The sequence below is a fragment of the Myodes glareolus genome, chromosome 4, assembly GCF_982192425.1.
Source record: "Myodes glareolus chromosome 4, mMyoGla1.1, whole genome shotgun sequence".
Taxonomy (NCBI): domain Eukaryota; kingdom Metazoa; phylum Chordata; class Mammalia; order Rodentia; family Cricetidae; genus Myodes; species Myodes glareolus.
This window is the reverse complement of record NC_142029.1, coordinates 25517933-25533301: the sequence shown is the minus strand read 5'-3', so window position 1 is coordinate 25533301 and position 15369 is coordinate 25517933. Positions and strand designations below refer to the sequence as shown.

The window sequence follows — 15369 nt, the reverse complement described above, 5'->3', positions numbered from 1 at the left end:
TTCTGACCTCTGAGGATACTTAATGCGTGTGGTACACTGACATACATGCAGGCAAAAACACCTACACACATTAAATATTTTTAAAATGGGGGTCTGTAAATACCATATTTATTTTGCATACTTATAGGAAGGAGTGCTTCCTAAATATATGTTTTTTTCTTACAATCTGTGTATTTTATGTTGTTTTGAAATAATAATTGTACAGTGCTTACACTGACTTGATTCATTTCTCTTAAAGTATTATTATTATTTAACTATTTTCTTGCTTAGATTGTTGGCAGAGGCATAGAATTTTTGTATCAGATCTTGCTATATTAAATACATAGAAATAGATATTTATGCCGGATTTTCTTAAGTGATTCATGGCTTTTGTTTTCATTCTCTGTATACAATCAGCTTCTTAGGGGAAGTTATTTTTGAAACAATTTTAAACTCTTAGTAATTTTTATGTAGCTATTTGAGTCTGGCTTCCCAGACAGGAAAGTTTCCAATTTGGACTCTTAATTTAGTAATCCGCTGTGGCTTTAATGATTTCAACCCCCACTCTCCATTACTGGTTCCCACTTAGGTGAAGACACATGCAGGATTTAAGCTGAAGACTGGCAGAGTAGATACAATTTTATAGATTTTACCCCCCAGAATAGGTCTGAACAGCTCTGAGTTTGTGATAGAAGAAAAGATAACAATTTGTTTAATATGTTACAGTTTTGAGAATGTGGTTTCATACAAATTGTTTTGTTCTATTTGGTGTTGAAAACTGATTTTAGAAGTCCCTTAAAAAAAATAGAGTAAAATACTTGAGCCATTTGGGCAGTGGGCCTTCTGGATCAGTTTGCCTCGATGTGGAAGTCAGCAGGACCAGATGCCTTCTCTTTTCTGGCTCTGTAGGTATCTGGGTTTATTAGCATATAGATGACAAATTTTGGCCAGCTTTGAAATTATATTTGCTATAGTAGAAAAGGATAAATTAGTGCAAAAGTAATAGGAATTGAATAAGTGGCTTGGTTCTAAATGATGAACTGCTATTTGAGATTTTATGCTTTGTAATAGATTTAAGCCTCTCCCCCACCCCTCCCCATACCCTTGGTACAGTGCTTGGGATCTGATCCAGGCTCTTGTACACACTGGGCAGGCATTCTACCCCATTTGGACAGTTTTAAAATTAAAATATGATTTGGGCATGTTCATGAATTGATATGACTCTTATACCCTTTAAAAATAATTGTTTTCAGAAAAATAATGCATATATACACAGTTGTTGATTAATAAAATCAAAGGGTTTTGAATTAGAAAAGCTGTTTGCTTCTCTGTTTACAGCCATCTTTCAGCTCTGCTCAGTGCGTGTGTTCTGTTACCCGAGTTCTTGTCAGAACTCAGTTATTTATCGATTTGAGGCCTTATTCTTGGCCCACTTTCTGTAGTAAATGAGAACTTTATTGTTTACTATGCTGTTACCTATTTTCACTTAACGTAATTATCTAACAAATTTTGGTTAATATAGTGACTAATTTTTCTTTCTTTTTCCACACTTTTTCTTTAGTCATTGTCTGTTTTAAAATTATTTAACTTTAGACATGTTTTCTCCCAAATGATCTTAAAACTCAGCCAAGGGTGGTGGATGATACTGTGTCTCTATCTCTGTAGCAGGCCAGATAATCGCTCTTTTCCTGAGACCTTCTGTCCTGTGCTCCCATCTGGGATAATTGGATTCTAGGGTCACTGGGCAGCTTTTTGTGGTTCCCTTTGTTCTCTTTATGTTAAGTCTCCTATTGCCCAGGTCCCAGATTCTTTCTTGGTTTATTCCTTTTTTTCCCCATTATGTTACTTAGGTTCCTTCCCATGGGTGGTTAGTTTTTGATAATTTGCAAGTCTGGCATTTTCGTCCTATCTTTAAAGTGAAAACATTGCTCATGTGGATTATTAGAGAAGAATTCTCCAGTTGAAAAGTGTTGTTCCTTTCTGTATTTTTAAGTTTACTGTGTTGCTTTTGGAAATCTGATGCCTTTTTAGTTACATCTTTCAAATACATCCTTTTATTTTTTGCCTAAGTGTTCTGAAAGTTCAGAATGTTATGTCTTTCATGCATACTTCTCTTTCATTTCTGTTAAATACTGAAGAGACTTTAAAAAATTTTGTTATTACTGTGTGTGCATATGATGTGGGAGGTGCCTGTGTGTGGAGCTCAGAGGACACCTTTGTGGAATTGGTTTTCCTCATTCACATTTATGTAGATTCCAGGGGTGGAACGCGGGTTCCCAGGCTTGCACAAGTGCTTTCACCCTCTGAACCATCTTGCTGGCACTCAGGAGGCTTTAAATTTCATATCCTTAAGTTAAAAGTGTTGCATTGTGTATGTGCATGTGAGAGTGTGTGTGTGTGTGTGTGTGTGTGTGTGTGTGTGTGTGTTAGAGAGAGAGAGAGAGAGAGAGAGAGAGAGAGAGAGAAAATGTGTGTGTTTTAAATGTGATCCATTTCTTTACTGAAACTTAGTCCTGTTAGTTTTTTGTCTTTCTGGAACCCTATTAACTGAACATTAAGTAAATTAAATGGAGCTTCTAATTTTCTTAGGGTTTTTTTTGGGGGGGGGTTCTGGATGTTTCCTTGAATTTTTTCTTCTACTGTTTCTGTTGAATTTTGATAATACTTTTTAATTTTCAAGAGTCCTTTCTTGGGCTGGAGAGATGATTCAGAGGGTAAGACCATTGATTGCTCTTCCAGAGGTCCTGAGTTCAATTCCCAGCATCCACATGGTGACTCACAGTCATCTAGAATGAGAGCTGATGCCTTCTTCTGGCGTTCTGGCATACATGCAGGCAGAACACTATGTACATAATAAATAAATATATCTTTTTTTTTTAAAGAGTCCTTTCTTATTCCCTGACCATTCCTTTTAGAAATCCTGTTTCCATTTTGTAATATCTTTATCCTCCTAGGGCTTAGAGTTTGTTTTGATGGTTTTCTGTGTTCCTTAAATGGTTTTATTTTTGGGGGGCGTTCCCTTTCTCTTTTTTTCCTGGTGTTGGAGATCAAACTTACGGCCTTGTGCATACTAGAGATTCTGTTGTCAGCTACATACTTAGTAAGACGTGTACCTGGTGCCCTTGGGTGTCAGAAAGGGCATCAGATACCCTAGATATAACTGGAGTTCTAGACAATACCGAGCTGCTCTGTGGGTGCTGGGAAACGAATGCAGGCCTTGGTTAAGAATAATAACTGCTCTTACCCGCTGAGCCACTCCAGCTCTATCCTTTTTTAAAAATGATGGCCAGGGAGATGCCTCAGTAGTTAAAAGCAACTGGCCATGCAAGTCTGATGACCTGAATGTGATCCTTGGAACCTGTAGACAAACACACCTGAGCTGTGACACATGCCTTTTCCATACACATCACACTCCATTAATAATAACAATTCTTTTGGATTGGAGATTTTCTTTAGAGATCTGTTTTACCTTTGTCTTTTTATGTAAGAATAGCATTGTATGATCTGTCAATGGATGGACCATCTACACAAGCTTCCCTAAGGGACAGGAAGCAAGTCGCCTTCTTTCCTGGAAGCAGACTCAGCATTCTGTATATATTCTTCCCGTCTTTCCTGGGGTCTGTCTAGTGTTTTGCCTTTGCATAGAGGATGTCTCTCCTGACTCAGCTGTCCTTGACTGCTCACGGACTCCTTATTTTTAGCTTCAACCTTACCCTCTCTATCCAAGCAATCCTAGTGTGCTGAGCCCCTGTTCCCATCTTCACTCTCTTGGTATGAAGCTTTAGCAGCCTCCTTGGGATTACTAGACTCTATTGAGATTTCTTCTTGACTTAGAGACTCTTTTGTCCCCTTTGTGGCCTCATGAGTTCTCATTATCTTGAAGGTTGTATTTATTTTCAGGTGAGTAGGGTTTTAATTAGGGGAGAAGGCAAGAGAGGCTGATCTGCTACTTTAGTTGGTTATCCTTTTAGTTGTTTGTTTTTTGGACTTTTAAGGCAGGGTCCCTCTGTGTAGCCCTGGCTCTCCTGGAACTCTGTAGACCAGGCTGGTCTCAAACTCACAGAGATCTGCCTACCTCTGCCTCCTGAGTTGGGATTAAAGGTGTGCACCACCATTGCCTGGCTCTTCTTTTGTTTTTGTTTTTTTAATGAGTACTTCGGGCCTTTGGGGTCTTTTCTGACATTACAAGATGTTCCATGCACATCTTGTACCCAGCCTACCCCAGCCTTGGGATCTGTGGTTTCTTCAAGTAGCCCTCATTTGTTTTGGTTGGGAAAATGTTGTAAACTAAGATATCTCAGCAGAAAGATCTAAGTAATAGGTATTAATGAATAGGTGCACCTACCACTGTTGGTGTGTATGTTTCTATTTATCTGAGCATGGACTCCCATTGACAGCCATGATTTTTTTTTTTTCAAAACTGTGGGTTGACCCCTGTCCCTTTCATGGTTGCTGGATATGCTGGCTCCCATCATCTGTAGCATGTGTACTCACTTGCTTAATTCTACCGGTACCATTACAAAAGGTACTCTGGTAATTAGAGTTCAGCGGTTGCACAGTTGGTTGTGTCTATACATGAACAATATATAAAGCAGTATGTTCAAAGTTAGAGCTGGTCACCTTTCCCCTTCCATATACTTATTTGAAGTGCAGCTTTGCTCACTTGTGTGTATTTGATTTTTATTTTAGATTTTCACCTGATCCTTGCTGCTTTTAGGTCAGATTTTGACTAAATAGACCGTTAACATAGTTTGAAAGGGTAAAACTTCTTCTTAAAAAGCTGTTCTAAGTAAGAATCATCATTGCACAGTCCCTTCCACACACTCTCCTTTACCTTCTTTGCTGTGGGACTTTGGTTTTACCCTGTAAAGATTTGTTTCCTGTACATGTTTAATAAAATGCTAATTGACCAGTAGCCGGGCAGGAAGTGTAAGCGGGGCAACCAGTCAGGAAGTAGAGGTGGGACAATGAGAACAGGAGAATTCTGGGAAAAGGAAAGACTCAGTCTGCAGTTGTCTGACTCACCAAAAAAAGTACCAAGCCATGTACCTGACACAGACAAGAATTATGGGCTAATATAAGAATTTATAAGAAGCCTGAACTAATAGGCCGATCAGTTTATAATTAATGTAGGCCTCTATGTGTTTATTTGGGACTAAATGGATGTGGGACCTGGTGGGACAGAAATCTCAGTCAACACTTCTGGGCACCACTTTAATTTCTTATTTGTCCTTTTTATTGCTTTTTATCAAGTATGCAGGTACATAGGAATTCTTCTTCCACAAGAGCCAACAAACTATATATGGCTTCAGTGCCTTGCTTTTTGTAATTTAACATTATATCTTGTATATCACTCCATGTTTGTAGGAATTTTTTCTTCCTTTTTTGGTTTGCTTTGTGTGATGTGCATGTGTGTGTGGAGGCCAGAGGTCAATGTCAAGTGTTTTTTTTTAACCCTTCCCATCTTATTTTAATATAAAAACATATATTATTGTTTGTATAGGTCTTAGAATAACTTTTGGGAGGATCAATTTTCTTCTCCATTGTACATTCCAGGGATTGAATTTAGTTCATCAGGTTTGCCACGCAAGTGCTTTTACTTGTTCAACAATTTTGGCAGCCTACCACCTTGTTTTTTGAGACATGATCTTTCTCTGAACTTGGAGTTCAGTGATTGAACTGGACTGACTGGCCAATGAGCTCCAGGAACCTTCCTGGTTCTTCCTCCACCTCCCCAGTGCTGAGATTACAAGCAAAATTTATCATGCCATTCCGCTGCTGCTGCTTCTCTTCTCCTTCCCCACCCTCCACCCTCTCTTCCTTTTTTTTTTTTTTTGGAGACAGGATTTCTCTGTGTAACACCCCTGACTGTCCTGGAACTCACTCTGTAGAACAGGCTGGTCTTGAACTCAGAGATCTGCCTGCCTCTGCCTCCTGAGTGCTGAGATTAAAAGTGTGCTACCACTACCTGGCCATGCTCAGCTTTTTAAAATGTGGGTTCTAGTGCTAAATTCAGATTCTCATGCTTTCAGAGAAAGCGCTTAACTCACAGAGTCATTTCCTGGGCCTAACATTCCCTACGTTCTTTTTCTCTTTTCTCAATTTCTCTCTCATTCAACCATCCATCCATCTGTCCCTCTGTCGATTTATCATTTTCTAGTGTATTCCCTTTGTGAGTGTGTCATGGTGAAATTCAGCTGGTCTTCCATGTATGAGACTGTAGGTTGTTTTAGAGTATTTTGCAGTTAACAATGATGCTATAACTAACAGCTTTGTACACGTTATTATTATTAATTATTATTTGGCTCCTTTGAGGATGAATAAACATTTAACATTTTGATTGTATGATCAGTAATGTGTAAGTGACTTTATAATAATATATGGATATTTGCCTACCTTGTTATTTTTATTTCCTGTGGTTTGGCTAAAATAGTCAGTCAAGGCTGTTGAAGTGAAATACTTTATTAAATAAAATTATTTTTCTGACTGGAAAACCTTGATATCAGTTGGAACTTTTCTTGGGAACTTTCTTAGTTAGGCAATAATTACTCATATGGTTTGGGTCAAGGTTCATATTGAGCAGGACTGTTGCTAGTATATGTTCTTGCCAGTGCTGTTACCCCAGACCGCTAAGAGCCAGCTCTTTCTGAGACTTCTTCCTTTTAATTTACATTCGGTTCCTCTTTGTTGACTGTTAGCTGGTGCTTCTTCAGGATTACAGAGTGACTAAGACAAGACAGTTCCACGTAGGCTAGTAAGAAAGATTTCACCCAGCCCTCTGAGGTGATGGTTGTGAGCCTAGCCTTTAATGGCTGAGCCATCCCTCCAGGCCGATGGATGACTTCTAATCTCATTCTGACCCATGCAGTGAAACAAGAGGGAAGCCTGCTGCTTTGTTAGTTACCCATATGAAAGATGGGTAGTTTAGCTTCCCACCACAGCTGACTCGAGTGGGTTATGTATATGCTGAGGTAAATGATCTCAGCTTAGGAGTGACTGAGCTCCCACAGCAGATTACCTATACCTCTGAGAAGTCTTTGGTTTATGTGTATGAACCATACAGTCTTACAGTTGTGTGTATGCCCTGACATGTAATAAAGGCTGGAAGGAGACTCAGGTGATAGGTGGCTGAGGAAGAACGGATCTAGACAAGTTAACCATATCTTAAATCTTTGTGAATTGAAATCACGCTTATTCACTCCTTTGCTAAAATAAGTTAGAAATTTAAAAGATTTTGAAATGAGCTAACTTGTAGCCCCTAACAGATGTTGAAATATAGGGCAGATCATATGAAGAAGCTAGGTGTGGTAGCACATGCTTCCAGTTTGAGCACTATGGAGGCTGATAAAGCAGGATTGAGTTAAGAGGCCCACTGGAAGACCCTGTCTCAGACAAGAAGGAAAAACTTACTTCATTATATTTTCTATCTGAATGTCGACATTTTCATTTGTTGCTATACTGATATGTGTTCTGACAGTGCCTTAAGAGGAGACATCAGGCTGGAGAAATGGCCCTGAGGTAAGGTGCATGTCACACAACCATGAGGCTCTGAGTTCAGCACCTCAGCAACCACATAAAAGTCTGCTGTGGCAGTGCTGATCTGTAGTCTCAGTATTGGGGTCTGGTGTAGGCCTGAGGCAGAACAAGTCCATGGTGCTCATTGGCCATGACTCACCTTAACCAAATTGCTCCAAGTTCAATGGAGACCCTATGTAAAAAATGAGATGGAGGGGCTGGTGGTGTGGCTCAGTGGTAAAGAGTGCTTGCTGCTCTTCCAAAGAACTGGAATTTGTTTTCCAGCAATAATGTTAGGGAGTACACAAGCACCTGTAACTTCAGCTCTAGACTGTGTGAACCTCTTCTGGCCACTGTGGGCTCTCTCACACATGTGGAGTACATGTGAATGTGTGCACACACAGGCTCACACAAATCTTTAAAAAATTGGGCTGGAGAGATGGCTCAGAGGTTAAGAGCACTGACTTTTCCAAAGGTCCTGAATTCAACTCCCAGCACCCACATGGTGGCTCACTAACACCCTTAATGAGATCTGGTGCCCTCTTCTGGCCTGCCGGGACATATACAGGCAAAACAGTGTATACATAATAAATCCTTAAAAACTCTTTAAAAAAATCATAGAGACCCACATATTGCACATACACTTAAAAAACAGAATAGATACCAAGGTATATTTCAGTGAATTATATTGGTTAACCAAAATCTAGTCTTGGTCCCAAATGCCTCTGAGTTTGCTATATTTCAGTAGTTTTGGTGTTTGTTTTTCTCCAGTCTTTTAAATGTTCTTACATTTTTTCTTTTATATTTATATGTATGAATGTTTTGCCTGCATGTATGTACACAATATACATGTCTGGTGCCCATAGAGGTCAGAAGAGGATATTGGATTTCCTGGAACTGGAGAATAGGGATGGTTATGAACCACTATGTGGATGCTGGGAACCAAACCTAGTCCTCTGTAAGAACAAGAAGTGCTCTCACTAGCTGAGCCATCTCTCCAGCCAAGCACTTAAATATTTGAGCTGACTACCATCTTACTAAGATGTTTGAACCTTATTATGTTGTCTTTCAGGATGTGCTTCTAGATATATTTTATTACTTAAATATTACAATAGACATGTCTGATTTTAATTATTCTAACACTAAGATAATTGTAACAATTTTGAAATAAACTTACTAAGGTCAGGTTATTTAATTTCATTTAATGTAGCTTTGAGTATTTAAGTCAGGCATAGGGATTTCTGAGAGACTTTTGCTGGCCAATGCTGTCTATATATTAGAGATTCCTCTGAAATATATCTGAAAATATGTTTTTAGGGTTTTTTTTTTTGGTTTGTTTGTTTTAGGCAGGACAGGGTTTTTCTGTGTAACTCTGGCTGTCCTGAAACTCATTTTGTAGATCAGGGTGGCCTTGAACTCACAGAGATCTATTTACCTGCTGCCTCCTGAGTGCTGGGACTAAAGGCATGTGCCACCACCGCCTGGCTTGTCCCATAGCTATGTCCCATCTGGTGGTGAACAAGCAGGCTCTGGAACCAACTGTTGTTTTGTTAAAGCAGCAGGATTAAAAATTATTTTTTTGTCAGCTCTAAAATCCATGCTTGGATCATTAGATACAAGACTCGAGTCTGTTTGCTTGGAGTCGACAAAGAAATAGTTAAATTCCTGTAAAAGTAATTGGTCTGTTCCAGAAAGGAAGGGTTCTTTTGTTAGGGTTGGGGGTCATTGATCAAGACCCAATTCAATCAGTGCAAGCAGAAGTTCTGATCACTGTGTTTTCTGCTAAGAATTCTAAGAGAAAATTTCTTATCTACCCTCTGCCACATGACTTGGTACCTTTTCTCAGTATGGCATGTCTATGTTGCCTCTCCCTACTTCTGCTTACAACTCCTCAGACTTTGCCCTTCTCCCAGCATTCTCACTTGGGCTTGCCTGCCTAACCATACCCTGTTCAGCTGTTGGCCAGTCAGCTTCTTTATTAACCAATGAGAGTAGTACATATTCACAGTGTACAGAAGGATTATTACACAGCACTTAGGTTTTTTTTTATGTAATATAGGGAGACATTAGGAGTGATATGTTGGTAGAGGTTGCTTGTTCATTTCCCAGCTGCCAAGACCAGGAATAATCACACACAGAAACTATATTAATTGCAATACTGTTGGGCCAATAGCTTAAGTGGATTGCTGGCTAGCACTTTATCCTAAACGAACCCACGTCTGTTAATCTGTGCATCACCAGCCTGATGGTGGTGATGCACAGCTTTAATCCCAGCACTCAGGAGGCAGAGGCAGGTGGATCTCTGTGAGTTCGAGGCCAACCTGTCTCGAAAAACCAAAAAAAAAAAAAGTGCATCACCATGAGGTTGTGGCCTATCAGCAAAGTTTCAGCGGGCTCTGGCAGAGGCGTCTGTCTCCTGTGGCAGCTACATGGCTTCTCTCTTGACTCCACCTTCTCTCTCTCTCTGTCTCTGTCTCTCTCTCTCTCTCCTCCATCCTGGCTATATTCTGTTAAGCCATTGACCGAAAGCAGGTTCTTTATTAACCAATGGCAATAAGACAGCATACAGAGGGGACTCCTACATCAGTAATGTTTATACTTACTAAGAATTAATAACACTTAGGGCTGGGAACACATATGACATTGAGCTTTTGAGTATAATACTATTCAGTACAGAAAGATCCCCAATGGAAAGCAAGTTAGTTCAAGATAGACTGCAATGTCTTCACCTTCACTTCCTGTCGTGCCTTTGGACAACTTCAATTCCTGTTGGTGGAATTTCTTAAAGCTCCCTTTCTCACTTAATTAATAGTGCCAGGAATGCTGTTGACCTGATTGATTGGCAAATGGAAGATACTACATGCTGGGTGGTCATCCATCACTGTATCCTTGTAATTCTAAATAGCTGTGTGCTTTGCTTACAGTTGTGAGTCAGAAGACACTTGTCTAGGTTTTCATCAGGTAGAGTATCTGTAGTCAGAACATCTTAACTCATGTGTCTCTGGGAAAATGATTGCTCCTCTGTATTCCCATAGTGTCATTTCCTCTAACCCCTTCAGTGTAGGCTTACAGTTTGTCTCTTTCAGTAATAAGACTTCTCAGATGGTGGCCAGTCTCCTCTTGAGCTAGCATTTCAAACAATAGCAAGGGGGAAGTGATGAATTTCTTAAGACTGGATTTGCGTGGAATCACTTTGTCATTTTCAGATGCCCAGGGCAGTCCCAGAATCAGGTAATGAGAAGCGAGAACTCTTAATGGGAACAACCACAAAATAATTAATCAGAAAGGGAAAACTGTTATAACAAATGCTTAAGCGACTTTACTAATGGGTAATTTACTTACCTAATAATTCAAGAGAGACTGATTGCCAGCCTGGAAGAAGAAAAGGACAAAGGTAAAAGGAGAAGCATGGGGTAGGTTTTCAAGAAGAAGACTGAGCTGTGCTTCCTGTCTTTCTCGCCTCAGCCCTGAGTGCTTGGTTCTGCAGTCTTCCCTTGAGTCTTTGCCTGGCATGTCTGCATCCTTGGGCTTCGGTGTTCACTTGTTCTCCCTAGTTCGGTCTCCACTCAGTCCTCTCCATTCCTCCCTGGCTCACTATTCTGGCCCTGGCTGCCTCCTGGTGCTCTGTCTAAGAACTTCATGTTGTTTTGTTCTCTGAAAACGTAATAGCTATAGAGCATTACTTGCCTGGCTCTTAATTTCCAGGAAAATGGATTAGTGTGCATCATAATTCTACTTATATTTATAGACCCTTTATGATGAATGATGCTCCTTATCCTTAAATTTTAAGAGGACAATACTTTTACTTTGGATTTTATATGGAATGTGTGCACATGCTTCAATATTAAATACTTTGATTATATTTTTACAAATCCATAGTTAAAATATTCAGGTTTTTATTTACTACTAATGTTTAAAAATTATGTCTGCTAGTGTAAATTTAGAGTGTCAATATTTTTAAATTTAGAACATTAAATTTGTTATGAGAGAAGAAATGTAATTTTGAAACACTACTGACAGTGTAGTTGAGAGTGAGATCAGGTTCCTATGTCTCCATTCCCCACACTGTACTTTTTTTGGAGGGGGGAAGATGGGGTTTTTTGGGACAGGGTTTCATTGTATAGCCTTAGCTGTCCTCGAGCTCCCTCTGTAGACTAGACTGGTCTCAAGCACAGAGATCCATCTGCCTCTGCCTCCTCAGTGCTGGGATGAAAGGCGTGTGCCACTGCCTATATTATATAACTGTTTTAACATTACTGTCTATCTGTTCAGACTTTAAAATGATTTCTTTGCAGGTGCAGATAAAGAAGCATATAGTTTTTAAAATTATTTTTATTTTATGTGCATTGGTGTTTTTCAGCAGGAAATGGGAAGTTACAGATAGTTATGAGCAGCCATATGGGTGCTGGGGATAGAACTTGGGACCTCTGAAAGAACAAACAGCCTCTTAACCACTGAGCCATCTCCCCAGCCCCAGAAGTGAAGCCAAATGATGTGATACTTTGGCACAGTTCCAACTACTCTGGAGGCTGAGCAGGAGAATAAGCCCAGGAAGGGGTTCTAGACTAATTTGGACAGCACAATGAGATACTATCTACAAACACAAAATAAGGGTCAGCAACCAAAAACATGGCCTTCCTACTGTGGTAACTTAAGCCTGTAGGTCAGATACTTTGGAAGATGAGTTGAGGATTGAGAATTTGGGGCCAGCATGAGCGAATAACTAAGTAGCCAGACCTGGAAAAATACATGTTTTAGACCTCCTTCTTAGCACCAGTCTGTTCCTTCAACACCGTATGAACCCGAGTTCCTGCTGTCTCCGCAAAGTAACAAAACATGTAACTTCCTCATGCGTCTTTTTTGAGTATAGTTCCTACCTCCTGGGATTGTAAAGGGTTAAATGAGGTGATAGTCGTGAAAGTTGTAATAGTTTTTGGCATCATAATAACAATGGGTGCTATAGAAACATTAGATCACTATAAATGAACTTTATTTTGAAGAAGGGTATTGTTTGGGTTACTAAAATTTTTAGAATGTTTCAGGTTTAAGATTGTGTATGAGGTAAAGCTCTGTTTCCCTGTTGCATGAGTGTTTGCGGTAGTTTGAATAGTGATTCTAAGTGCTTCTCACCCCTCCACAACCCTCCTGCTGTAGTGAGGTGCTGTTACTTATAGGCAGTGTAGTAGAATGCTTGCCTCAGATGATGGAAGGTAGGAAAAACATCTGAAAATCATTGGGCTTCGAAAATGATACTATAGTAGCACTTATTCTCTGGTTAAGCCTCTTGTTTCCCTTAGATTAACAATAATTTCTCTTTTAAAAAGAGGTTGGCAAACCCATGAAACAAATACAACAATTGTTTTATGAAATTTTGTGCTTTCATGCTGTATAAAATATTTGTGTATTATTTTAATAAATAGGAAAATCATCGGAAAAGGTTTATTTATGTTTGTGTAATGTGCTTGCTATGCACCCATGTGTGTGCGTGGTGCTCTTGGAAGCCAGAAGAGAGTGTTGGATCCCCTAGAACTAGTTACAGATCACTATGAGATGCCATGTGGATGCTGGGAACTGAGTCCTCTGCAAGAGCAGCGAGTGCTCTTACCTGCTGAGCCATCTCTCCAGTCCTTGTTTAAGCCTTTTAAGAAGATTAGGTAGAAAATAGAATTGGAAGGTTTTATTTATGAAGGAGGTGATGTGAGTGCCTTTCCCCCTAGTTCTAGCCCACTTTAAAAATGTCAGGGTGTTAGAGGGCATGTTAGTTACTCTCTGCTCTCCATCTCACAGTGAAGACATTCATGGTGGTCTCCTCGTCTCTGGTCATGATGGGAGAGCCAAAACGAGAATCTAAGTATCTAGGGCTCACCTTTTTGAGTTTGTTTTTATGAGACAGGGTTTCTTTGTGTAGCCCTGACTGTCCTGGAACTTGATCTGTAGACCAGGCTGTCCTCAAACTCACAGAGATCCGCTTGCCTCTGCCTTTGAGTACCGGAATTAAAGGCATGCACCACCATTGTCCAACTGGTAAGATCTTAACATAAAGTAAACTTTCATGTTATGACCTATTCTATTCTTAAAGTGATTGAGAGTTAAATTTTTATTATTACATGTTGAACTTTTGGGTAATTGAATGAGGAAATGAAAAACATGTTTTTGAAATGAGTTGCTGGGAATCAAACACAGGACTCCAGCATGTTAGGCAAATGTCCTATTGCTGAGTCATAACAGCCCACCAAAAAATTGTAATCAACACTTTAAAACTGTAACACTTTTAAACTTGAACTTTAAATTTAAAATTCTAACTTCATAGCTGTAACATTTCAATGAAAATAATGTCTTACATACACCATCATCAAGAACATTTCATTTGTCATGTTTTCTACAAAATACTTTTAGAAAACTAGGATTAGTCTTAACTGTGACTGAAGGTTATTCCTCTAACTAAGTAAAGGAAGAGTTGCTATTTACAGCTGTATATGACCTAAATGGCAAAGATATGTGATTAAAAGAGACTTAAAAAAAAATACCAAATGCTTTTAATGGGAAACCAGCCTATTAACCTGTTGAGAGACTGCAAAAGAGAATAAGTAATAAAGGGAACATGTGTACGTATGTTTAACTTGTGGCTAGGCCATTTTAATTGAATCAATTAAAATGTACAACATCATGGATGTGCATTTAAATTCTTTTTGATACAATTTTAGGTAGACAGTCGTCTGTGTAAGCTTGCTCCTCAGGTGTGATACCTGACCTCAAAACACCTGCGCAGCAGTGGAACTGATAATCACAGGATACCACTAGAAATTGGGGAACAATGGGAAGTAACACAATCCAAATGCTATGTTGTATTTTTCTTTTTATTAGTGTGCAGGTCCAACAAAAGCCCCTGGGTCTGTTTGACTTGTTCAAGTGTCCACTGTGGAAGGTATGTAACATATTTATTATTTATTACCCTACTTGCCTTAAAAAATTTGCCTGGAAGTTTTATATTAAAGTGTATTTAATACTTTTGTTAATCATAGCATGCCATTTTGTAGTGCTCTAAGGTTAAACACTTTGTTGTCTGATTCAGAAAGGGGAAATCTAGGAGGATTTTATGCTTTTATGCAGAATTAATATTGTTGATTTAGACAACCTACTAGTAATGTTTGCTTGAGAAAATCAAATAAGGACACTTAAATCGTGAAACAAAAGTTTAGCAAATGATTGTTTTTCTTTTTAAATCTTTTTAGTAGGGTAAGATTTAAGCCCACTTCAAAGTAGTTACTTGATTCCCATGTTTCCATTGTGTCAACGTAATCAGCATGAAGCCAGTCTTGTTCCACTTGTTATCTGCCCTGTCTACTTCCTTTATTTACTTGAATCAAATTCCAGATAGAATTTTCTGGGGAAGAAAATCCTAAGAAGAATGAAATATTTACAGATAATGGAATTACCTTTGGAAGTGGCCTGTGTATTATTTACTCCTGCCTGAGATATACCAAATATTTCACTTAAAATAGTTTGCCTCTGAGACGGGATGTGGCTCAGTTAGTAGAGCACTTTGTTGGTATGAATGAAACCCTGGGTTCTGTTCTCAGCACCGCACAACACTTAGTGTGGTAGTTATTTCTGTGCTCCAGCTCTCATGAGGTAGAGGCAGGAGAATCAAAAGTTTAAGATTATTCTTGGTCATAGTTAAGATTATAGGCTATCTTTAGTTACATAAGACCCTGCTTAAAAATCATACCAAGTTGAAACAACATTTTGCTTTCATGTAGATTCAGTAGCTCCCATTTCAGTCCTAAGCGTGTCTTTCCAATTTTTGGCTTCAAAATGCCATTACTCAGGCCGAGTTGGGCCAGCTTGGGCTACAAGAACTAGTTTCAGGACAGG

The 15369-nt window shown here is 39.2% G+C and overlaps 1 protein-coding gene across 5 annotated transcripts in view; it reads left to right on the top strand.

Moving 5' to 3' along the window:
• Nucleotides 1-15369, top strand: part of Usp3 (ubiquitin specific peptidase 3) — a 90910-nt gene that overhangs the window by 19340 nt on the left and 56201 nt on the right. For 4 of the 5 annotated variants that reach the window (XM_087905332.1, XM_048424009.3, XM_048424007.3 and 1 more), the window contains exon 2: nucleotides 14359-14419. In XM_087905332.1, the coding sequence (XP_087761458.1) occupies nucleotides 14359-14419 (61 nt within the window). Of the gene's footprint in view, nucleotides 1-13481; nucleotides 13519-14358; nucleotides 14420-15369 lie in introns of those variants that run through there. The other variant, XM_085689259.2, reaches the window with a different exon arrangement.